The 27,225-nt window shown below is 33.7% G+C and overlaps 2 protein-coding genes and 1 long non-coding RNA gene across 5 annotated transcripts in view; 2 read left to right on the forward strand and 1 right to left on the reverse strand.

Annotated features, from left to right (window-relative positions):
• The window catches only part of vac14 (vac14 homolog (S. cerevisiae)), a 210,896-nt gene that overhangs the window by 180,576 nt on the left and 3,095 nt on the right, over nucleotides 1-27,225 (forward strand). The window lies entirely within an intron of this gene.
• galnt18a (UDP-N-acetyl-alpha-D-galactosamine:polypeptide N-acetylgalactosaminyltransferase 18a) overlaps nucleotides 1-27,225 on the forward strand; it is a 135,078-nt gene that overhangs the window by 69,147 nt on the left and 38,706 nt on the right. For 2 of the 3 annotated variants that reach the window (XM_009297873.5, NM_001130648.2), the window contains 4 exon segments: nucleotides 4,228-4,425; nucleotides 8,080-8,194; nucleotides 23,187-23,372; nucleotides 26,608-26,745. In XM_009297873.5, coding sequence (XP_009296148.4) covers nucleotides 4,228-4,425; nucleotides 8,080-8,194; nucleotides 23,187-23,372; nucleotides 26,608-26,745 — 637 coding nt within the window. 3 annotated transcript variants of the gene reach the window in all.
• Nucleotides 13,714-16,120, reverse strand: LOC141380842 (uncharacterized). The gene is made up of 2 exons (XR_012400012.1): nucleotides 14,124-16,120; nucleotides 13,714-14,041 (listed from the first exon to the last, which is right to left on the reverse strand). It is a non-coding gene; the product is annotated as an uncharacterized lncRNA (long non-coding RNA).

Below are 27,225 nucleotides of genomic sequence, written 5' to 3' on the forward strand. Positions count from 1 at the left end.
CACAAATTTTAACGCAAATTTAAATAACTATAGTACAAGGCATCTCCGTCTGTTCCTGTTTTAGTCAACCAGCCAACAAGTGCCATATCATCTGCATATTTAAATAGCTTAAAACCTAAATCATGGATCTTACGTTCATTTGTGCAAAGAAAAAAAAAGTAAGGATGATAAAATGCTTCCTTGTGAAGATTCTGTATTTACAAATTGACTATTCCAACAGTAAAACATACAAAATTGACCACCTCCCAACAGAGAAAACCACCAACAATCAAGAATGCATGATTATATGGTATATGCAATCAAAAAAATTCATTTTAATGGAAGCTATTGGGGCAAAAACAGCCACTGATATACTGTAAAAAGGTTAGTACATTTGCCCAGAGTGTACTGTTGAATTTTTTTTAATTTTCAGCATTGAGCTTATGAGCATTTTCTCATAATATGTGTCAAAATAGGATTTTTCACAACAAATCAATCCATTTGCTGAAACACAAAGAAAGTTAAGGCCAAATTAAGGTTTAAAAACACCCAGAGTGGATAAAAACATCCTGAACAGCACACAGTGGTTAAATAGACAGCATTTTCAGATGTTTGCGTGTGCTATCCCTGTAACAAATGTCATTTTAAGCCAGTGCAAGTGTTAATGTTAAAGCAGAGCTGTGTGTGGATGAAACGTCTGTTGTTTCAGTGCGTTTGCGTTCCTGTGGGTGTGAGACCAGGAATATGAGCAGAAGTGCCTGTCGACTGCAATTACGGTGCCAACCGCAGCTGTCAACTTACATACCTGTTAATTATTCCCCGCGCAACATGTCAAAAAAAGCACCTCTAAAGGACTTGGAAAGAGTCCAAAGTGTATCTTATGCATGTCAGCTTATTCCTGTTCAAAATTCATGCTGCATTCACTCGGTTCATGGGGGCTTCGGAGTGGATTAGTTCAGAGCTTTTTGTTCAGATATTTGTTAACTGTAATTATGTTAATGTTTTGCAGATACGATTTGAATATGTAAAATATTACATGTGGACAATATTGCTATATGTAGTATGCTACTATAAATCATTATAGAATGTTTAAGATGCACATTAATAAATTAGTGCCGGGCAAAGATTAATCGCGATTAATTGCATATAAAATAAAAGTTTGTTTTGACGATGGATATGTATGTATTATAAATATTTATTTTGTAAATGCGATACAAACACATGCATAAAAACAAACCTACACGAAACTATTTTGTTACAAACATATTTAAATTAATTTAAATTTGCGTCATATGCAAATATATTTTAAATATAAAGTTAGTAACTATTTAAACAGTAAAGTTTTATACACATACACACCACATATATGTATATATATATATATATATATATATATATATATATATATATATATATATATATATATATATATGAACTGAACTAAATATATATATATACTTAACTTAACTACCAGTTACTATGACCATTTATGTGAAGCTGCTTTGACACAATCTACATTGTAAAAGCGCTATACAAATAAAAAAAAAGCTGAATATATATATATATATATATATATATATATATATATATATATATATATATATATATATATATATATATATATATATATATATATATATATATATATATATATATATGAGCTATATCAAAAGAGTAGCAGTGTAATGTGGTTGTATATTGACCTCCCACATTGACCTTCCACATGTGTGGAAACAGTGATGATATACAGTCATATTGCACTGCTATGAGTGTGATATTCTGCTTATACAACAGTTCGACTGCATAATTGTGTATATAAAATAAATCAAACACAGAGAGTCTTAAAATTCTTTTGTATGAGAAATAACTTTCTTCCACCGTTCATTCACATCTGCAGCTGACGTCAGAACAGCAGAAATGGTTGCTACATCATAAAAGTCACCGTAGAGCTAGTATATGGATGATTCTCTAACGTAATATCTAAAGTGATGACAAAACAGGTGATTTTACTGACATTTTAGGATTATAAGGCCAAACGACATGAAATGCCACCAGTCTACAGATATATCCCCTAGAATTTCTGTTATAATTGGGAGATCACAATAATTAAATCCAGAAAAGCCAAAGCAACGCCAACACTACCAGATTACTGTTGTGTTTGTGATAAGGAAAAAACATTTCTTCTTTCTTTCTGTTTACTAAACTAGTGTGCAGTAGCGAAAACAGGAGAGAAACAAACAGATGGCCAACCAAAAAGTAACTCAAACAAAGTCACTTGTTGGTTAAACAAAGAGTTGCCAACACAAAATACATATATTCCTAATATGTGAGTCCATCTCATACCCAACGCACTCCGATTACTATGGTATAAATACAACACTACAACATACAAAAGAGAGAGATCCGCAGAGAAAGTCACCTATCAGTTTAGTAATGATTTGATCAACTGTAGTTTAAAGTTATGCTAGGTTATTCCTTCTTTAAGGGCTCCTTATGTGCTCTCTGTCACCATCTGTGGATGGACAACATTAACCATCTTTGGTCTGCTCAATGACAGGCTAATGGTCGTCGATGCGCTGTCTCTCAGAAATTATAAATATTTAAAAACAGGCACTATCCTTAAAATAGACTGCATAGTTGCAATCTAAACAACTACGTTCTCAACTAAAAAAAGTACATTATGTTGTCCAACAGCAGAAATATTTGTCAAACTGTAAAGCAGGGCTATTCAGTCGGTGGCCCGAGGCAATTTGCTCCAGGCCTCCAAATAGTGTGATCAAGACATCAAACATAAATTTAGTTCAGTCGCTGTAGTTGTGAAGTGGCGTGTGTCCAATACAGCATGAGCGTGAACCATGTGACATAAGAAAGTGGCACCTTTCCAGAGACTGTAATAAGGGTTAGATGCAATGACTGACAGCAACTTCCCTACTTTGCACACATCAGGTCATCAAATCACAGTGATGATGACTGGTTTCCTAGATGCACTGAAAACCAACTTTGCCGATATGTTTGATCATTTTACAATCCGAGATAAAGTGAGGAAAGTTGCTAAGGACTTTTTCTGTGTAAATGTTGAGAAAGAGAGTTTGCATTAAAAGCAAAGGAGCTGGTTGTGTCATTTCTCTCTTTAGGAGGCAGTCTAATTGCTTGCCAATTGTTAAGATGGCTGTTGTAGTTTAAGACAACAATTTGAATTACAAAATTTTTATTTGTTTAAAAAAAGCAGGCTATTGTACAATGCACTGAAATTATTTAGCTTCAGAATACAATCTAAAAGTTTTAATGTAGAAAAAGCCAACGTGGGTGTCTTAAGGAGCAAAAATACAACATATGGGACAAATACAACAATTATATTGTTGTTGTGTCATCACTCATATAGAAAGTCATATCTCTCCGGCCCCTCATTTAGGATGCTTTTCATGAACTGGCCCCCATGACAAACTAATTGAATAGCCCTGCTGTAGAGTGTCCTCTGCTTGCTGCTGTATGTGGGCAGAGAAATACACAAAGGTGAAGGGTAAAGAGGCTGGACGAGTGCTATATATACAGTTACATAAACTTAAATACAGAAAATAATAATTATTAACTCGTAATTGCTAATAATAACTTTAATGATGCTAGCTAATATGATAGTAATAAAAGTACAAATAATACAGGAAAATGTTTTATAGACAACAATTATTATTGTTCAGAATTAATATTTAAGCATGCACAGTCAACATAAAAATAGAAATACTATTAATGCATATTTAAGAATATGTAATATAAACAATTACGGGTAATAATTCATTTAACAGACCCTTAAAGAAGAAAAATGCAGCAAAAGTGCCTGGAAAGCCTATTTCTGCTCTGAATTCATGCTGCACTCCGTCAGTTCATGCTTCTGGATTTTTCTTCTGGTTTCAGTGCCATTTTACTGAGTGACTCGAACAGCTTTTATCTTGCCTGGGGACATTTCCAAAGTTCAAACCTAGCGCTAATACCTGCCTTTACAACTTCTGAGATGGTCTTTTAAAATACCACTATCTCTGACAATGACATTTTAAGTTTTAAATCGATGGGTTCTGAGAAGTCATTCCCTACTAAAGTAAAGACGGCGTAATAATCAAGTGTGAAATCACCTTTCGCATGCAGTGGAAAGAACTGCATTAAACATGGTATTTTGGGATGTTGGGGATTAAATTGGATTTAACCAAAAAGTATAAACCACGAACTTAAAGCTTGTTCTGTTTCTGTTGTTGTAAGGGCTGAACCTATTCTTCACCGCATCCAAGAGGACCGAACGCGGGTCATCTCGCCATCATTTGACAACATCAAATACGACACGTTTGAGATTGAAGAGTATCCACTCTCTGCTCAAGGGTTTGACTGGGAACTGTGGTGCCGTTATTTAAACCCTCCCAAATCCTGGTGGATGCAAAAGAACCAAACCGCACCAATCAGGTATTCAAGCAATCCTGAATTGTTTTGGTCAGCAGTAACTGTAACTGATTCACAATTTAATGAGGGAGTCACTAACCCATCAATAGTTATTAATCATACATATTGATATATCATAATACAGACTCATTATCATTTTTGACTGATTTACCTATAAAAACAGTTATTAGGAATCATTTGTCGATGAATGACACATTCCAGACCATCTAAATAAAACTAATGTACACAGAACCTTATCTGAAAAAACTTTGTTTATTCAACATTTTTTGTGACTAATTTGTGAATCTTTTTGGCTGAATCACTTAAAAAGAGCATTTACTTCATCTTTGATTGTAATTTTAACTTAATTTGATTGTAATGCAATTATGTGCACCTTTTGTAAAGCTGAAACTACATCTATTGTAAAAAGCACTATACCAATAAACTTAAATTTAATTTACATAATGAGTTTGAGACTGATTTATGAATCTTTTTGACTGATTCACTTGAAAAGAACATGATCACATGATATCTGACAAAACCTGCATTCATAAACAAGTTTGCTACTAATTCATGAATCTTTTTTACTGATTCACTTAAAAAGAACACCGTGAGACAGTTTCTGACAGAAATGCTTTTTTGGATGCAAGTTTAAGACTGATTCATGAATCTTTTTGATAGATTCACTTTTTATAAAAATCATGAAATATCTCACAAACGAGCATTCACAATAGAAGTTGTGATTAATTTATTAAGTTTTTAACTAACTCACTTAAAAAACAACTTGAGATAATATCTGACAAGACTGCTTTTATGTGCAAGTTTGAGACTGATTCATGAATCTTTTTGACTGATTCACTTAAAAAGAACAATATGAGATAGTTTTGACAAAACTTTTTTCACATGCAAGTTTGAGACTGATTCATGAATCTTTTTTGACTGATTCACTTGAAAATAACACCATCAAATGGTATCTGACAAAACTGCATTCATAAGCTAGTTTAAGACTGATTCATGAATCTTTTGGGCTGATTGACTTAGAAAGAACTATTTGAGATGGGTTTTGATTCATAATTTTTTTTAATGATTCACTTAAAAAAATCATAAGATATCTCTTAAAAGTGTATTCACAATGGAATTTGAGATTGATTTATTAATCTTTTTGACTGGTTCACTTGAAAAGAACACCATGAGATGGTTTCTGACAAAACATGTTCCAGATGCAAGTTTAGGACTGATTCATAAATCTTTTTGACTGATTAACTTGAAAAGAACACCCACAGATAAAATCTGACAAAACTTTATTCATAAACAGGATTGTGACTGATTCTTTTGACTGATTCACTTAAAAAGATTAACATGAAATGGTTTCTGACAAAACCGATTCACTTAAAAACAACACCATCAGATGATTTTGGACAAAACTGCTTTCATATACAAGTTTTCGATTGATCGATTCAATAAAAAAAAGCTTTATGAGATCTCACAAAAGAGTATTCACAATGTAGTTTGAGACTGATTCATTCATTTTTAAAATTGATTTACTTAAAAAGAACTGCATTTATATGCAAGTTTGAGGCTGATTCATAAATATTTTGGCTGATTCACTTAAAAAGAACATCATAAGATATCTCAAAATTGAATTCTCTATGGAGTTTGAGGATTAATTCATGCATTTGATTCACTCACTTAAAAGAAACATTTAAGAATCATTTGACAGTAAATTGTAATTTCTGGCTCATAATGTGTTTGTTAGTGCACACTTTAAACTTACAGGAAGTTAACATGAAACCATTTTGGGAAATGAGAGCTGACAGAGCCACTTTAACAGGTTTCAAAACTGCTTTATGAATCTTTTTAATTGAAACTCTTAAAGGGATAGCTCACCAAAAAAATAATTTCCTCACTATTTAGTGGTTTTAAACTTTTGTGAATTTCTTTCTTCTGTTGAACAAAAAACTAAATATTTTGATAAATGTTGGATAAAGCAGCCATTGCCATCCATTGTAGAAACAAAAAATACTTTGGAAGTCAATGGATGTTTTTTCAACATTCTTCAGTATATCTTTCTTTGTGTTCAGCATAAGAAAGAAACTCAAACAGGTTTGGATTAAGTGGAGGATAAGTGGATGATGACAAAACATTGTTTTGAGCAAATTATTCTTTTAAAGCAAGCGTGCAAAGAATGATTTAACACTGAATCAGATATTCATGCTTTTGGTGTGTTCGTTTATTTAGAACTATATCATTCCTATCATATAGGATTTAGAAAGTAACTGTCAAAAGAATATCTGAAGTTTTAAGTAACATGATATCCTATGAAACTGCATTCACAAGTTAAGTCTGAGTCATGAATCTTTGTACAGATTCTCTTGAAAAGAACTTGATTCTTAAGAATCTTTTGACCCTGAATTAGATTTTCCTGCTTGTAACTGGTTTACTGTTGCTTGCAGAGAACATTTAAACTAAACTGATTCTGAAAGTAGCAAATGCCACATTGTTAGGAGAAGTCTGACAACTGCATTTACAAACAAAAGCTTTTGTGCAATTTTTTAGAACGGATTCTTTAACTCCTTAGATGCTTTACTTAATTCCTTAGAAAACACTGCTGTGGAATGTAATCTAATTTTGAAAGTAACTAAAACACCACATAGTAATATTGAACCTGACAAATTCACATTTACAAGCATGTATTAACACTTATTCAGGAATCTTTTCGACTGATTCACTTAAAAAAAACTGATTCTGATTCAAGCAGTTAAAGTTATGGATTTAGAGCCTATGCGATGGCATACCTGTGATGTTTTATGTAAACATAACCTTTTTAGTTTTGATAGTTTCTTAAATTAATTATCTTAAATTGTTTTTAAATGTTTAAATAATCATATTCCAATCCTGTTTTCTGATCTAATCAGTAGGCATCAAACCTCTCACAGAGTTACACGAGCAACGGCTAATGGTGACTGTCTAGTGCCAAAGTGGAAGACCTCCTTTGGTCAATCTGTCTTTTCTGTAAAGGGAGCCAAACTGTAGAAATGATTTACAGGTTAGCTTAAAATCAGAAAGTGATATAAATATTTTTAGTAGTGTTCTTAAAAAGTGGTTAAAAACAAAACAGCAGTGTTTGCACAAGTAGTCTACTGTTAGTTTGTTGGATCATGTCGCCTTTGCTTTTGGCTTCAGTAATTTTATGTAAAGAATTGTAATGTTATGTATATGTATTTAATATATTTCCATTTTGCCAACTTTAGGCCTTCTGTGGACAGGTGTTGAGTATTAGCAAGTTTGCTAAAACACTTAAACAAATGCATTTGGTTGCCCAGTGTAATTGTGATGTCCGTGTCAAATAATTAAACAAATAAAATTCTAGAGAGTCATTTAACAGTAAACAGTATTTACTGGCTCATAATATGTTTGTTGTCTAGTGCAGGAAACACTGATACAAAATATAAGCAAATGTAGAAAGTAACTAGTGTTGTTAGAATCAAATTTTAAATGTCTGCTTCTTAAAAAAATAAATTTGACAGGGAGTTGTGTTCAGGGGAAAGTTTGCTAAAAGTTGACTCAGAAAAGTTCCATTATCAGTTGTGAATGATTATATGAATGCATAAATGCAGTGTAGTATTGTCCCAGGAGTCATTTGAGTTCATTGTTGGCGTGTGTCTCCTCTCCCAACAGGAGTCCTGCTCTGATCGGCTGCTTTGTAGTGGATAGGGAGTATTTTGAGGAGATTGGCCTGCTGGATGAAGGGATGGAGGTTTACGGCGGGGAGAACGTGGAGCTGGGGATCAGGGTAAGAGATATTCATCCTGCCTGCGAGAGCTCTGAAAGTGCAGCAGGAGACAGGATGTCTGGAGTTTGACTAGATGAGTAGACGCGTGTCACTGAATAATGCTGTTTCATTTGATGAAAAGATGCTTTATGCAGGTGGTTCTTTGAGGGCAAGAGGATATGTGGGGCTTTGCAGCCTCGGGTTACAGATAGGTGCGTGTGTGTGTTAAGGCTGCATGATATTTCAAAACACAGTCTGTAACTCAATATGGCATAGTGCGTTTGCCAAATGAAATAATTGTATGCACCACTGCTTTTAAAGGGATTTGCTTTCATACTGCATTTGTAAAAATGTACACACAGGTTTTGTGCAAAAACATGCAGTGCATGCTTTTTTGCTAGATATTTAAATATTATTATTTTTAATTGTATGATTAATTTTCATTAATTAAATTCAGATGCACCTTCCTTAAAAAAATCATTCTACGCATTCTATTATTCCTCTGTCCAAATACAGCTATTCAAGTATGAAGTGCCATATATATATATATATATATATATATATATATATATATATATATATATATATATATATATTTTTTTTTTTTTTTTTTTTTTTTTTTTTAATTATGGATCTCAATATTTGGGGAGATTTTATGTTTTCAGTTGTCAAAGTTGACATTTTCTACATGTGTTCTTGTGCTTATAATTTGACTAGTTCAGGCCTATCTTTGGTAAAAAAGAAATTATACCGAAATCATCAGTAGATTACACTACATTGTCAAAAACATTCGTAAATGATCAGTTTTCTGTATTTTTCTATTCCTGTTTTATTTTTGCCAGTGTATTTATGCTTTTAAGTAAAGTTTATTTATAATCTTATTTCGAGAGGATCACGTGCTTATGATTGACACGGCTGGCCCCGAGTCAAGCTAATGTACGAACCACCAATCAGACGATTCCTAACCCAGTATAAATAACCAAGCATTTTACCTTTAGTCATCTTTGTCTTAAAGAATCCCCCCTTCCACCCCCTCTCCTCCTCTTTTCTCTATAGGGAAGCAACCAGTGACTAGCACAGTGGCCACACAGCAAGAATGCCTCCGGCTCGGGTCTCTACCCAGCCGGACAGCATTTCCGTGCGGAGTTCATGTTCTCCCCGTGCTTGCATGGTTTTTCCCCGGATCCTCCGGTTTCCTCCCACAGTCCAAAAAGACATGAGACTTTAGTAAATTGACTAAACCGAATCAGCACCATATTCAATTCCACCAGCAACACACCAACATAGCAATCCTTAAGCAGCAGGAGGGGGAGGGGGGGTTCTCGAGATCTACCTGAGCTCAAACTCCCCTCTCGCCTTGCAAATGGGAGGGAGCCCCGGGCTCGAGGATCTCATGAGCTCAGGGCCCTCTCCCGGGACAGCATGCCAAACTAGCTTATTACCAATCATCAGCTTGAGCTTGATTTTTCTTCCAACAACTTTTATCAATGAAAAGTTTGAAAAAGTGACTTTTATGAGCATTTTTTTAATAGTTTAAAGGGGTGGTCCACTACAATATAGTTTTTTTAAACTTTAGTTGATGTGTAATGTAGCTGTGTGAACACAAACAACATCTCTGAATGTAATACCTTCAAAGTTGAATGCAAAGAAAGACATTGGTTTTTACAGAGTTACAAACGATTCAGGTTACGCGCATTCACCACGCGCATACACCCCATGGAGCAAAGGGGCGTGACCAGAGGCGCTGTGATGTAGCAGTGAAAGCTAAAATGCCATTCAAACGCTGCTATTTTCACAGAGCTTGTTCTGTTTCTGTATTTTGGCTTCCTAAAGACACAATATGTTTACAATTTAATTTTAATTATGTTCCAACGAATTATATATATAAATAGCTAGCATTTGACAAAGGAGAGCTTCCAGAATCTCTCCCAGTTCAGTGCTGGATTCTGCTAAAAACTCCTCAAAGAAGGAGCAGCTGCAACCATAATAGAAGAAGCTGTGGATTGTGAACCACAAACTGTAACTATTTTTATTTGTTCAAATTGATCTATGACACAGTTTCTAGCATTATTGGTATGTTGTAGCGAAGATGTAAACAAGGATGTAAACAACAGGAAATGTTGTTTAGCACTGTTAACAATTTAGCTACAAATTCATATTTATCCTTCAAACCAAGTTTTTACACAGAAGAGGCAAAGTGCTTTTACTGGTGACGTTGAGCCGGTCCGTGAATCACAGCAAGTTATATTAGTTAACTAATCAGAGCCTCTTGAGGATGGGTCTTTCGGAGAAACTATGAAATATGACAGTCGTTTTCATGTTAGCGGAGTAGCTTTATATAATCAAATTAATATATATATTGATTATCAAATTGATATAAAAAAATGTACAAATGAAGCATGAGCACACATTGCTTTGCATCTTATAAACACAACCAAACCCTAAAATTATACTCTGGACCACCCTTTTAAAGTGATAAATTGTCTGGGTTGGTGTTGTACTGTATACTATAGTATAAAAACCTTATAACACACTGCCAGTAAATTTTCTGTTATTTTAGATTTATCTTTATATATAATTTCTTATACAATATACTGTTTCAAAAGTCTAAAATGTCAACAAAGTTACTTTGGTAAACCGTAGAGTTTAATTTTAAACATCAAAAGTAAACAGATAAACAGCCCATAATGCAATTCTAGTCTTTACAATTCTAGTCGTAACAAGATTAACTGAATCATTTATTCACTTAAATCAGCTGATTCTTTTAGAAATACATTAAAACTAGATTTATGTCAACATATTAGTTCTAAAACAGATTATTACTAAAACTAAACATTACAGTGTTGCTCTGAGATGTACAAATCATTTGTTTTTGCTTTGATAATTTTTATTTTTGATAGGAAAAGCAGAAAAAGCAGACATTATTGTGACTAAAATGTAACTTAATATTTAATGAAATGTTGTATATAACATTTGCGATCACTCTCTTACTGTAATAGTTGATAAAAAGATATTTTAACTATGACGTATCTTGTAAATAAAAAACAAAAACCCATATTTTACAATTCTAATAGTCTTCATCGTGCATGCCAACATTAAAGATGCATTTTGGATTGTAAAAAAAGCGAGTTAAATATTTGTAATTTCCACTTGTATATTGTCCACACAGGTTCCCATGCAATGTTATTATCGATATAGAATAAAATTTCCTTTTAATATTGCAAAAAATACAATATCTCCTCTCCCAGCCATACTGTCTCATTGCACACAATTAAGTGCAGTTCACTGCGACTCACTAATGATAACCTGCCAAAGCGACGTCTCCTAACCTCTTTTACGCATGTACGGAGCCCCATTGAGACTCTGCCAGCTCCCATCAGCCCCAGCGGCTCTATAATTACCCTCGACAGCCACAGTCCGAGCCCAGGCTGTGAATGGAGCTCAACTAAGCGGACACATGGACACTTGCTTACACTGTGATTTGGCCTTGCAAAGTTGCAATCATTCGACGCGGGGTGCACTTCAACAATACTGAGCGGATCAAACCTCCCATTAAACACAGATGTCTGTTGAGGGAGATTTTTTCTGGTAGCGTCATTAATGCAAAACTGTTGGCAGAAACTGTTTTTCATGCTGGTGTCAGTTTTAAGTTTAGTTTTTTTTAGCTTTTCAAAAAGTGTTGTTTAAAACCTGATAAGTTTAAATGACGCAAAACATTTGTGGAGACATATCAAATCCACAAATTGTAGTTGTCATTTTTTAAAAGAAGTAGAACTTAACCAGCTTAACCAGTGTCAATCATGTTTGCCCACTGCCTCTGAAACCTTCACTTGTCCAAAAATTCTGTTTTTTAGTTTTTTTTTGCATTCATAGCAAAGTGTTTTAGGTGTTTTGATTATTTAGAACCAACGGACAAATGAAAGTCAAAATCTAGTATGCCTTTTGACAAATAAGTCCACTTCATCTCCAGCACAGAGCAGTTTATGGCAAACAAACAGCAAAGTGTAAAGACAGATTGAAGCGGATGGTTTAGATTCTTTTGTAGCCCACTGTATGCTGGTTTCAATGCCTGTGTGTGTGTGTGTTTGTGTTTGTGTGTTTGTGTGTGTGTGTGTGTGTGTGTGTGTGTGTGTGTGTGTGTGTGTGTGTGTGTGTGTGTGTGTGTGTGTGTGTGTGTGTGTGTGTGTGTGTGTGTGAATGGAGCTCAACTAAGCGGACACATGGACACTTGCTTACACTGTGATTTGGCCTTGCAAAGTTGCAATCATTCGACGCGGGGTGCACTTCAACAATACTGAGCGGATCAAACCTCCCATTAAACACAGATGTCTGTTGAGGGAGATTTTTTCTGGTAGCGTCATTAATGCAAAACTGTTGGCAGAAACTGTTTTTCATGCTGGTGTCAGTTTTAAGTTTAGTTTTTTTTAGCTTTTCAAAAAGTGTTGTTTAAAACCTGATAAGTTTAAATGACGCAAAACATTTGTGGAGACATATCAAATCCACAAATTGTAGTTGTCATTTTTTAAAAGAAGTAGAACTTAACCAGCTAGCATTTTAACGGTGATTAAACGTTGAATCAATGTCAGGTCTGTGGTTGAATCAACGTTGAATTACCGTACTTTTCAGTTTTGCAAATTGGATCAACATTGACATGGTGATGTTGTTTCACTGTCGAATCCTTCACAGTTGAAATCACAATGTGTTTCACGCTCTTACCACCATCATGGGTGAATTATGGTCATTCTGTAAACATTGAATGAAGATTGAATTACCTTTCATTTTTGCAAATTGGATCAACGTTGATATCTTGAAGTTTTTTCACCATCGTACATTTCAATGTAGGTTAAATAGAAATGACATATACCAACATAATTTCATTTTGTACTAAAACAGCGTGTTTGGGATGACTAGGCCTACATGGAATCGGTGCCCACAGAAATCTGCAGATTCTTTTAGCCCATTATTGTATAAAATTATATTATATACAAAACAGTCTGTAAAGTTCAGTCTCTGAATTACACTTCATTTCAACACTCAGTCAGTTTAAATTCACCTTTATAGTTAATGTAACTTCTTTATATTGAGTGTAATAAACTTATTTAAGTGAGAAAACTCATTTATTCATTCATTAATTTTTTTTTTAGCTCAGTCCCTTTATTAATCTAGGGTTGCAGAATGAACCACCCTCTCATCCAGCATATGTTTTACACAACGGATGCCCTTTCAGCCGCAACCTAGGAACTGGGTACTGGGAAACCTCCATACACTCTTATTCAGACACATACACTACAGCCAATTTAGTTTATTCAATTCACCTAGCTCATGTGTTTGGACTGTGGGGCAAACCGGAGCACCCGAAGGAAACCCATGCCAACATGGGGAGAACATACAAACTTTACACAGAAATGCCAGTCCAGTCCAGCAGTTCTTGCAGTGAGGCGGCAGTGCTACCCACTGCACCAGCATGCTGCTGTGAGAAAACTCATTTCATTTAATACATTTTTTTTTGTTTTTGTTTTTTTGTGTGATATAAAAAAATTTTTATGTGTTTATTTTGTCACAATTTATCAATTTCACTTACAGTCCATATTTCTATTACAGTCTGTTTTCTCAAAAGTAGATTTTTGTCTTCCTTCGCTGAGCTATAAATCTCTATTTCAGCAGCACTTTGATCAAACTTCACACTTTTACTCATATCAGTATTCTTAAATACAGATTTTTGTGCTAAAACGTATACTAATTAAAGCTTGTTTAATGAAATCATCTCCGATTTGTATGTTTAAACATGATTTTAAAGAACTTGTAATACAATTTTTGCAATTCTTGGTGTAATCAACCGACTATTTATAGTTTATTTGTCCCAATTATCTGCAGTGTTAAGGGATAATTCACCCAGAACTGAAAATTCTGTCATTATTTATGACATTATTTATGCGTGCGTCATTTATACTATACGTGTCAATGGTTACAGGTTTTCATTCATTAATTTTCCTTCATCTTAGTTCCTTATTTATCAGGGGTCTCCACAGCAGAATGAACCACCAACTATTCAAGTATATGTTTTATGCAGTGGATGCACTTCCAGCTGCAACCCAATACTTGGAAACACTCATTCTATCACATTCACACACATACACTACAGCCAATTTAGTTTATTGACTTACAGCGCATGTCCTTGGATTGTGGGGAAACCCATGCAAACATGGGCAGAACATGCAAACTTACCACAGAAATGCCATCTGGCCCAGCTAGTACACAAACCAGTGACCTTCTTGCTTTGATGTGACTGTTCTAACCACTGAGCCACTGTGCCACTCCTACAGGCTTTCAGCTTTCTTTAAATTTTTTTTGTGTTCAACAGAATAAAAAAAAATAAATCTAAAAGATTAGGAACAAGTCAAGGGTGAGTAAACCATGTGTAAATGTTCATTTCTGGGTGAACTATCCCTTTAAGATTGAGGCATCATCGAGGAGAAGGGTAATGGAGATGTTTTAAACTCCATGTGTGTGTTGGGATTGAGGATAATGGCCCTCAACATCTGTTCATACAGCTGTGTCTCTACAGCTTAATTTCACACTTTCCTCTTCTGAGCTCCACCGTGGTCTCCAATCTTCAAAACACAGCATCGCACAAATGTTGCAGTCCTGCAGTGTTTAGTGGAGGACATTCCAAACAAGGGGAAAACAATTCAGAAAGTTTGTTTATTGATTTGAAGTAGGGTTTTAAGGGGCTGTGTGTGTGTGCGTGCGTGTGTGCGTGCGTGTGTGTGTGTGTGTGTGTGTGTGTGTGTGTGTGTGTGTGTGCGTGCGTGTGCGTGTGTGTGTGTGTGTGTGTGTGTGAATAAAAATTGTATAATGTCAATAAATATAACATTTGTAAATTACATATTTATACTTGTAATTTTTCAGTTATTGTATCACATATTTTGCCAAAAAATAGAACACTGATAAACTTACACTAAAATTAGAGCTACTTTCATAGCAGACCAAATGAGTCTGAAATTTTTGTTAGAAATTTATGCAAAAAAAAAAAAAAAAACTCACATTGTGTCAATCATGTTTGCCCACTGCCTCTGAAACCTTCACTTGTCCAAAAATTCCGTTTTTTAGTTTTTTTTTGCATTCATAGCAAAGTGTTTTAGGTGTTTTGATTATTTAGAACCAACGGACAAATGAAAGTCAAAATCTAGTATGCCTTTTGACAAATAAGTCCACTTCATCTCCAGCACAGAGCAGTTTATGGCAAACAAACTGCAAAGTGTAAAGACAGATTGAAGCGGATGGTTTAGATTCTTTTGTAGCCCACTGTATGCTGGTTTCAATGCCAGTGTGTGTGTGTGTGTTTGTGTGTGTGTTTGTGTTTGTGTTTGTGTGTGTGTGTGTGTGTGTGTGTGTGTGTGTGTGTGTGTGTGTGTGTTTTCTTATTGTTGACATACTGCTAGTCTCGGTTTAGGATACATTATTTCCTTTTTCGATTTTGAAGAGAGAGGAGGACACAAGCATCTCATGAAGATTCTGTTTATGACACAATTTTAGGATTAAAAAAAGCATACACATATTTTGACGCTGTGTGTAAAGACCTTAATGAAAACAAACTTGTTTTCAGGGCTTCATAGCTTTGTTCATTCTTTTTCTTTTTGGCTTAGTCCCTATATTAATCTGGGGAATCAGCGGAATGAACCGCCAACTTATCCAGCATATGTTTTATGCAGCGGATGCCCTTCCAGCCGTAACCCACCACTGGGAAACCCACATACTCATACACAACGGTGAATATAGCTTATTTCAATTAATCTATAGCGCATGTCTTTGGACTGTGGGGAAAACGGAGCACCCAGAGGAAACCCACACAAACACAGGGAGAACATGCAAACTCCACACAGAAATGCCAACTGACCCAGCCGGGGCTCAAACTCGCAACCTTCTTGCTGTGAGGCGATTGTGCTACCCATTGCACCACTGTGCAGCCCTTCATAGCTTTGTCATTTATAAAAATATGTGAATATTCAGAGTTATTTAAAAAAAAAAAAAAACTTTGATCAACATTTTTTTAAGTTAAAATCAAATGCATATTATTTGCCAAAGTTGGAAGGCAGATTTATTACATCTAATATATTTTTGCGACCAATTCAATTTACAATATCACTTTTAAAATAAAGAATAATACTACTAATAACAATTATAAGTATTTTATATTAATTTATTCATAATTATAATATTGATTAAAGAAAAAATTCACGATGAACTTAACACTTCCAGATAATCCAAATGATATATTTTATTTTTTAAGTCTTAATTCCGCTGTGGCGACCTCTGAAATAGAGACTTAGCTGAAGGAAAATGAATGAATTAATATTTTGCTAGAAAATACCTTTAAATGTCCACTGGAGTTATATGTATTACTTTAAAGTTGACTAAATGTGGATTTTGAAAATAGGGTGCACATTGAGCTCCATTTCCATTACTTACAAAACCTTTCTTTTGTTGCTGAATAAAGAAACTCATCTTGGAATTTGAAAAAATAATTCAATGTTTCAAGTTCAATTCATTTCAATGTCTATGAGCTGTCCCTAACAATACTGAAAATCTTAAAGCAAAGTTTTTTTTTTTTTGTAATGCAATTTTATTTCATACTGCAGCTATGTTTTGCTGATATTTTGGCACTTTAAAAAAAAATTGCACAGTGTCAGTCAAAGTCACAACTGAAGCACTGGAGCAAAAGAAAATGTCCAGTTTCTCTGCATTGGGTTGACGGGAGCTATTTTTCACTTTGGAAATGGGGAGATGCTCAATAAAAGGTCAACGCATCTGTGCTCTGCTATTCTTAGTCATCGCTAAAGGCCTCTGTTTATCAGCGATGGAGAATGAAAACTGTCTTTGATCATGTCAGATGTCAGCTTGGCTTTATTTACAGTCTGTTGCCTCAGCATAGCAGCTTTTTTCAGGTTGAGTGTAATGGCTTTGTCAGTAATGTGCCTTTGCTGTCCTGCTTATTACTGATTCATTTAGGCAAATCAGGCAAATGTTGAATTACAATAAAAACTCTTCTAGGTGCTCATTATAAGCAGCACAACATTTTAGGGATGCAAAGATATGAATATGCAATACAGAAATATACAACTTCTTTTTTTTTTTTAGAATAATAAGAATGCTAAAAGTTTTACTTATAATTTACAACATTTTATTTGTTATTTTGTTTTATTTTATTGTATACTGTTTAATATATTTTTTGTTGTTTTGTTTTGTTTTATTTTAAGTTGTTTTGGTTTAGTTTTGTTTCGTTTTGTTTAGTTTGAGTTTCATTTAGTTTTTGTTTTATTTTATTTTATGTTATTTTTGTTTTATTTTATGTTGTTTTGTTTAATTTAATTTAGTTTCCTTTTATTTTATGTTTTTTGTTTAATTTAGTTTCATTTTATTTTCTGTTGTTTTGTTTTATTTTAATTTACGTTCTTTTGGGTTAGTTTTATTTTGTTTTGTTTCGTTTCAGTTTTGTTTAGTTTTTGTTTTATTTTAATTTATGTTGTTTTCTTGTTTTATTTAGTTTTATGTTTTTTGTTTTATTTTGTACTGTTTTGGGTTAGTTTGTTTTGTTTTGTGTAGTTTCAGTTTTATTTAGTTTTTGTTTAGTTAAATTTTTTATGTTGTTTTCTTGTTTTATTTAGCTTTAGTTTATTTTATGTTGTTTTTTATCTAGTTTTATTTTCGTTTTTATTGTTGTTTTGTTTTAGTTTGTTTTATTTAATTCTATGTTGTTTTGTGTTGTTTTTGGTTTTGGTTTAGTTTAGTTTAGTTTCAGTTTCGTTTGGTTTCATTATGCCAGGAAGGTTTCGATTAACAGAAATCCTGGTTGTTGTTGTTGTAAAAACAAAATATGAATAATGATAATATAAGATTTTATTCAAAGATTATAAATAGAATATAGTGTGATTTCATCGTACACAATGTTGATAGTATAGTACAAGCAACAACAAACAAATATGTCATATTGTTAAAAAGAAAGTTTTGTTAGTTTGTTAGTTACTGTTGATTTCATGAAATATTGATGTTGTGGAGCCAGTGTTTTTTCTTTTCTTTCTTGTTTTAAGAGTAGTGAAATATTATTAACATTAGAATAAAATAGCAGTTTCTGGCATAGAAGGCATGATATAAATGTGTATATTGTCTGTTTTTTTTTTTTTTGTTTTTTTGTAGTAAACAAATTTAAGTCCATTTAAAACAATAATAGTGACACATAATATTTTTACATAATCTCGGAAATATTTTAACAATAGTAAAATTAATAATAATAGTGATATAAAATGCTTATTTTTCATTATTGTATTTTTATTATTTTAAATGTTTTTAATTTTATGAGTTAAGCCAAAAATATTTTAAATACATTAGCTTAGCTATTACTTATAGTTAAGTTTACACAATTTGTTTAAGTAAATTTAGTCTCCATTTGTACTTTTGTAATTTTATACTGTTTCTGGGGGATGAGGAGTGAAAATATACCTAAAAAATAAACGAGTAAAACAGAAAACATGTCTTAGAAGATCATTCTCTAAGGTATTTTCTGGAAAGGGACCAAGTCCTAAATGTCTCCCAGACAATATAAAGCTGGTTTGATTCTCATTTCATGCTTGCAAAATTCACCCCTGTGCGGCAGATTATGCTGGTCTGAATATCTCTGTCTGCAGCAGGTATTGTATGCAAATGTGAGGAATGATTTTTTAATGCTCTAGGAGAACAGACGGCTCAGTCGTGGATCATTGGGATTGTTGTCAATGATTATGCATATGAATCATTCTCCTGGCAAATATGAACAACACACATCTGTCCACTTCCTGTTGAATCCCGCCCAATGAGTTTTAGCATTAAATGCCTGCCAAACAAGCAGATCAGAGCAAAAGTGAAATCCCAGACAAACAATCAGATACAAAACACAACACCGGGGGCTCGTGAGGAGCCAGCTTACTGTTCAATGCACAATTAGTCATCCAAAATGAACATTGCCTGATTATTTCAATTCAAGTTAACATGACTTACATTCGTCAGTGGAAGAGTGGAGGAGGACCACTGATAATTAATGATAATTAATAAAAATTCAAATAACCATTTAGCCTAGTATGCGAACAATGTAAAAATATATAAAAATCTAAAAAACAAATAAGTTGTTAAAGAATAATAAATCTGACCTGGTTTTAGTCAGTTTAAATCAGTGAGTCTTTTATTTGATGACTCGCTTCTACCTGATCACTTGAATCATTGAGTCGTTAACTAGTGATTTACTCATTATGGGCTAATCATTTGAATTAGTGAGTTTTTAGATTTTAACTAAGGACTCAATCTGAACTGATCATTTCAATCAGTGATTCGATAACTGATGATTCGCTGTGAACTGTCCTCTTGGGGAAATCCCGCTTTCTTTTTAAAGTGCATTCCACTTCATCAAGTGAATGAGAGAAGTTTACATAGTCTGTGAGCAGATTATATGATTAAGTGAGTCTTTAACTAACCATTCATTCTGACTTGATCAAACGAATCAGTGAGTTTTTAACTAATGACTGGCTCTAAACCTTTTCATTGGAATCAGTGAGTCTTTAACTGCAGACTTGTGCTGTATTCAATATCACCCCCTAGACCCTTATTCACTATTCCCAGCATTAGTCAACTAATATAGTTTCGACAAAGTGAATGAAATGAGTGAGTGAACTGTAGCACTCGGTGCCCCAGAAGGGATGTCATTTTGTTAGCAATTTTTGATAAATCCGCCAGATTTTCATCTTCTGATCAGACCCTGTGATAATCACATAACGTCTGTTAGTAATGAAACAAAGGCTGCATCTGAAACCATATACTGTACTTCCATATTGTATGGTAAAATCAGTATGCGAGCCGAGTAGTATGTCCGAATTCATAGAATTTGAAAATCGGTATGTGAGAAGTACCCGGATGACTTACTACTTCCGGCGAGATTCTTAAATGCGCATCCCATGACAAAATGACGGATAAAGTACGTCCGAATTGAATTAATACTTTTCACATTCATACTGTTTAAAACGAACTTTCCTAATGGCCGAGTAATACATTTAAATTTAAATGCAGAACCTATTGAGTAGTAATCGGTTTCGGACGAAGCCAAAGACTATTGATTTCTGTCATGTAAACAAACATTAATTAAATAATACTTGATTTTAAACTATACACCAATAGGATTTTAATTTGGGGGCCATCTTGTGGTCAAACAAAAAAATGTATTTGGCGTGTGGACCTTTACAGTGGATTATGGGGATTTCCTGTTGAATGTACATGGATTGTAGACTCAATATAGCTATGTTGGATGTTGAATTGATTGAGTGCACATCATAAAGTCCACTGTCGTTTTGGACACCACTACAAATGGCTAGTTGGGGGTATCAGTGCACTTTCAGATACAGCTTTGCTCTGACTTGATTATTTGAATCAGTGAGTTGTTAACTGAGACTCACTCTGACCTTATCATTCAAATCAGGGATTCATTGTTACTCGCTATGATCTGATCATCTGATTCAATAATTGGTGACTTTTTTTTCATACAATGTGATTTAGTTGAACTAAACTAAAAATGTGTATTTAAAATATATAATTATTTAATTTAAGCCATCTAAATGTAAATTTTTGAACCATCAAAATGGTCTACATTGAGCACTTTGTGATGTACAAAAATCCTGGACTGTTTTTCACCAAATGCAAAATTCCTCTTTAGCTGAAGAAAACAAACACATACAAAGCATATACATCTCACATGGCCTTAGGGTGAGTAAATAATCAGGCTGAACAATTATTCCTATAAATTCAACACACACAAAAAATCTCACCCGCTTCAGTGAAAGGAGCTGGACATATGTCTAAGCCAGATGCTGCACTTTATGTTTTACCAAACACAGGCCTACAGGAAAGTATTTGGGTGAGAAAGTCTGAATGATTGCTGGCATGAGGCCTGTAATCCTGTGTGAAGCTTTACTGGATAGATGCAGAGATCTGGGTTTAAAAGCTCTGCAGGAGTGCGCTGAGTGGAAGAAAGCAGCCAAATCAAACCCACACACAGAAGTAAAGCGCCACTCTCCATTTCCAGCACTAATTGAGGGTAAACTGTTGAACAAATGCATATTACATGAAAGTGCTTCATGAAAACAGCAACTTTTTGTGATTTCTCTCTAATCTTTCTCTCCAAACCAGGCGGTGACTGTTATTACATTTCTTACTGTCAAAAATGTAAAAATACACAGGAAAAATGCTTTTTATTAAATTCAGCTGCAAAGACATTATTCTAAATTGTCAAACAGAATAAATGTAAATAAAATAAAAAGTCTGTGTTTCTTGCTTGTCAATATATGTGCATATATATGTTTGTTCATGAGCGGAATTCAGTCACAAAATTTTTTGGATCTCAAGAAAAGATTGAATACAGTTTTATGAATTTCTTCTTCTTTTCTTCGCTGATATGACATCATAGATAATATTACAATAAATATTTTGAAGTATGCGCCGTATATGACTGGGTACAAAACGACTGAACATGTAATATTCAGACATCCCAAGTCCCCTGGAAGCTCATCTGAATCAGTGAATCATTTACTAGTGGCTTATTCTGACCAGATCATTTGATTTAGTCAGTTTTTACTAGGAACTTGCTTTGTCATTTGAATCAGTGAGTCATTAATTGGAGACTTGCTGTGACCGGATTGTTTGAATCAGTGATTTGTTAACTGGAGACTCATTCTGACTAGATTGTTTGTATCAGTGAATCAATTGCTATAGACTAGTTCTGACCAGATAAATTGAATCAGTTTTTTTTTCTAGAAACTTGCTTCAACGTTGAATCTGTGAGTCATTAACTGGAGAAACACTATGACTGGACTGTTTGAATTAGTGATTTGTTAACTGGTGACTAGTTCTGACCAGATCGTTTGAATCAGTGGATCATTTACTACAGGCTTATTTTGACAAGATTGTTTGAATCAGTGAACTATTTACTATAGACTCATTCTGATCAGAGCATTTGAATTCACTGTGTTTGAATCAGTGATTTTTAAACTGGTGACTCGTCATGACAAGACTGTTTGAATCAGGGAATCATTTACTATAGACTCATTCTGATCAGATAATTAAAACCAGTTAATTTTTTTATAGAAACTTGCTCCAACATTTTAATTAGTGAGTCATTAACCAGAGATTTACTGCGTTTGAATCACTGATTTGTTAACTGGTGAATTGTTCTATAAAGATTATTTGAATCAGTAAATTAATTACTATAGACTCATTCCGACCAGATAATATAAATACTTTTCTTTTTAGAAACTTGCTTCAACATTCAAATCAGTGAGTCATTTACCAGAGATAAATTGTGACTGTATTGTTTGAATCAATGATTTGTTAACTTTGTGACTCAATCTGATCAGTTTGTCTAAATCAGTAATTCTTCCAGAAAGTGCCCTTCTGACCAAATTGTTTAAATAATTTAATAATTTACAAGAGACTTGACTTGTTGGTTGATTTCTTTTTTTAAAGACATTTTTACTGACACACCAAGCAGAGATGACGCTGTTAAATTGCTCTGTGTCAAAAATGCCTAATTACAACTAATTAAATGATCTGTTCGAGCTTTAGTAAAAAAGCTTCAGTATTGTTTTGTATATGAAAAGCAGTTTTTGGGAGTTCACTTTGAACAAAGAGGTAATTAGTAACCTTCAGTTGATGACTGTAGGAAACGAAAGCCCTTCATTTGAAGTGTTTTGTTTAGCATTTTTTCCCTCAGCCTTTTTGTTTTCTAATAAAGCACCTTTGTTCCTTGTGGAGTTTGATTTATGTGGTGTTTTTTTGGTTTATTCTGCTAAATGGACTTACATCCTCCCTAATGAATCATAAGAACTTGGCACATTTGTTTTTGTAGGCTTCGTAATGGATGTTAAAGGGCATTTTAGAGAGGTAATTCTTCTTCGTCCTTGTCAAAATTCATAACACAGAATGTTCATGTGTGTGTGTTCAGGTTTGGTTGTGTGGAGGAAGTGTGGAGGTCATACCCTGCTCCAGAATAGCTCATATTGAACGCGCACACAAGCCCTACACAGAGGATCTGGCAACCCATGTGCGCAGGAACGCTCTAAGGGTGGCTGAGGTGTGGATGGATGAGTTCAAGAGCCACGTTTACATGGCCTGGAACATTCCTCAACAGGTATGAAGACTTAAAACTCTTAATTCTGATTGGTTTAAATGTAGCTACACTAAAAATATCTGTAAATTTTAATATTTTGTGCTTCATGTGTTTTTTTCACACTTATTTAGGCTTTTAAATTGCATTATGGGACATTAATCATTCTTCCAACAACTTTTAATCTTGAAAAGTGTAAAAAAAGGGATTTTATAAACATTTTTAACAGTTTGAAGTGGTTTATTGTCTTGGATGTTGTTGTATAATATGCTACAAAAACCTGGGGGCTGTTCCGTAAACCAATCTTGGAGAAAAATCCCGGCTTATTTGGTAAGTCAGGTTTATTAATGGTTGATCCGGTTTCATAAATCAGATTTACATTAGTTCAAACTCAGTTACTCTGGCAACTTATTCTGGTCCGAGGCAGGTTAATTCCCAGGCTAAATTTTAAGTTCATGCTTAATCAAAGTAATGATAACATTCACTTGTCGTAATTTGATGCCATTTTCATTTACTTAACCTCTTAATAATGATTAAAACTTTATACTTACTTATACATATACATATACATATATATATATATATATATATATATATATATATATATATATATATATATATATATATATATATGTATAAGTAAGTATAAAGTTTTAATCATTATTAAGAGGTTAAGTACACACCAAACATTTTTAAGAATAAAACGATATATACATTTAAATTCAAACATGTTATTCTAAAAGAAACAAATACAAACTACGACATTTAAAAAAAAATGTATATATTTTTATGTTATTTTCTGTTTATTAACATTTAACTTAACCTTTTCCCCCAACATCTTAATTTGGGTGTACTTATTTTTGGACTGACCTTCAGGTTATTTTTGTTAGATTAGTTCCAAAGTTTGCTTTGGTGCTGAATAATCTAATGTATATGCATAAATATATTATTGTAAAGCATTCTGTAGAAAAAAAACAATTTAAAAGAGAGATCTATAAGGGGTGTATTTAATTATATATATTGTATATGAATTACAAAAATTTAATAAAGAAAATACTATTGAGAAAGCATTGACTGATATAAAAGTAGGCTACATTTTTTAAAGAATGACTTTAAAGCTGCAAACCCTGAGTGGAATAATCGGGGGATGAATCCGGGCTGAGCAGTAGCCTCACTTTAATATAAAGATATTTTCCCACAGGGCGCAGGAAACACAAGTGTCAAAATGAAAGCAGCAATTTGCAGTGGTTTCAGGAGCAAATTAAAAACCCCGCCACTTGTGCGTGCAAGGCTCTTTGTAGCCATTATTTTCATCTTAATGTGCTGACTCTAAGCACTTTTTGTATGTTCAGTTAGTCTGCAATGCATTTAAACTTTTTCTCAAGCAGTTATCTAGATTATTTAAACTGAACTCAGATTAGTTAGATCAAATGATCTTCAACTTGCTGTTATGGAACCAATTTAGGCGTGGACGTTTAGGCTCATTGAAGTCAGGTTTTTGACTTTAATCCCTGCTTTTCTGATCTACTTTTATGAAACATTTTAAATTTCACAAACTTGGTTCTCTATATATTATTTCTGCAACAATATCTTGTCTCAAACTACTAAAATGTCAATAAAAGTTGTGAAACCGCAGAGTTGAACTTTCAACATCAAAAGTCGACAGAGCAGAGATAAAACTCCCATAACGCAAATCACAACTGTAAATAAACAGAAAACACAAAGTACGGAAACTGTTAATTAGCAGTAATTTTTACAGTGTATATATAAAGGATTCAGGGTATTCTACCTAATTTATTAGAATAAATAAAATATACATTTTTACAGTAAATTAGCTCATTAAAAAAACAAATGTAATTTAAACAAGAAATATAAGAATCTGCACCAATTGTAAATCACTAATCTTTTTTGTACATAACATTCATAATGCATTCAGAATCTGTTGCGTGGTTTTCATATTCCACGTCTTTTCAGATCTTTTCAGTCCTTGATTTATAGAACAGTCAAAACTTATATGAACATTTAAAAATGATTTAATAATTTTGTGTTATTATCATATTGTTCTAAACTAGGGGTGTCCAAACACGACCCTGCACAGTCTTCTGCATATTTTGGTTCCAACCCCAATTAAACACACCTGAACAAGCTCTTTCTAGGGATACTAGAAACTTCCAGGGAGGTGTGTAGAAGGAAGATGAAGCTATGAAGGACATCAGCCCTCAAGCACCGAGTTTGGACACCCCTGTTCTAGACAGTTGTGCTGCTTAATTTTAGATTCTCTGATTAATCCAATGTAATATTTTATTATTTTTGTATATGTAATATAAACATAAGATTTCTTACTGCCCCTTAAGTGGTTCCAAACCCCCGTTTTATATTTTAGCATGTTTGTAATAGAGTAAAATCACTATGTAATTCTTAACTGCTATAATTACCATGGCCACATGGTGTCAGTAAATGCACATGTGTGTGTGTGTACTGCAAACGGAATTTGTTTGTGACTCGTCGTTTCAGAAATGCTTGAATAAATTCACCACAAATACATCAAATAAACTTACTTGGTATTTTTGACTAGTGACATTATTTCAGTTTCATCCATGTGTGTCTTAATCACTGACTGCTGTTTATCTGACGTAACAGACTAGAACCAGACATGCACGTCAGAGTGGTGGGCAGGGAGAAGCAGTTCATTTGGATTTAAAGCCACTGGCTACAAAAAGAGCCACACTATAGTCAGACACCAAAATGGGCAGATTGTACATTATAGACTAAATAATCTGATGAGTATTTTGAGCTTAGACTTTAAAGACACATTCTGGAGACACCAAATGCTTATCTTACATCTTGTAAAATGGGTAAAATAGGTGTCCTTAAACATACTTTGTAGAAAAAAACTAATAATATATAAGCCAATGGTTAGAGGTGTCCATCTTTCTTCAAAATAACATCTTTGTTTTCAACTGAACTAAAAATCTCAAACAGGTTTGGAACAGGTAAAAGGTGAGTAAATGATGAAAGCATTTACATTTTTGGGTGAACTATCCCTTTAGGTTAAGTAATGGGTAGAGATATTATGATTGCTTTTGAGCTGTAGCACATTTTCCCATGATGTCTTAAAGGTTCACATTAAATAGTTTAAAGGACTGGGATTGATGTACTGTACATTGAGACATATATAAAAGGTTTTCTCCCATCATGCTCCAGCAGCCTTCTGAATGATGCCCTGAACACTCACTACTGCTGTTGTTTGTGTGCTCAGGACTCGGGGATTGATATCGGTGATATCAGAGACCGAAAAGCTCTCAGAGAAAGACTCCGCTGTAAACCCTTCAGCTGGTTCCTCAACAATATTTATTCTGAGATGAGAACCTATATGGACACCATCGCTTATGGTGTAGTGAGTATCCACTTCTCATTTTATAACAGTTCGCAAAGATAGCAATTTGTTTAACCTTTTTAGATGTTTATCAAAGGTACCTGTTACTATGAATAAATTGTGTCGTACAATAAAAACAAAAGACATTTTTCCAATCAACAATAAAATCATTTAACATTTTCTCTTTGGTGTATAAGCAAATTAGCATATAGGTTTAAAAAAAGAGAGCACTTCACTGTTTTGAGGAAAATGTTCTTTTGATTTACAGTATAAAGCTGCTTTGGCAGTTTGCATTATATAAAATACTATAGAAATAAAAGAGACTTTTTAATATTTAATATGGTAGTATGGGCAAATGATTGAATGCCTAAAAACATATGCTAGCCTGCAAATTTTCAATATTTAACAGGTTTGTTTGAGCGTATAGCTGAAGGGAGAAAAACGTGTGCTAGGCATTAAGCTAATACTACAAAGTAGAATATTTAGCTCATGGCAAGGCAA

The sequence above is a fragment of the Danio rerio genome, chromosome 25, assembly GCF_049306965.1.
Source record: "Danio rerio strain Tuebingen ecotype United States chromosome 25, GRCz12tu, whole genome shotgun sequence".
Lineage (NCBI taxonomy): Eukaryota > Metazoa > Chordata > Actinopteri > Cypriniformes > Danionidae > Danio > Danio rerio.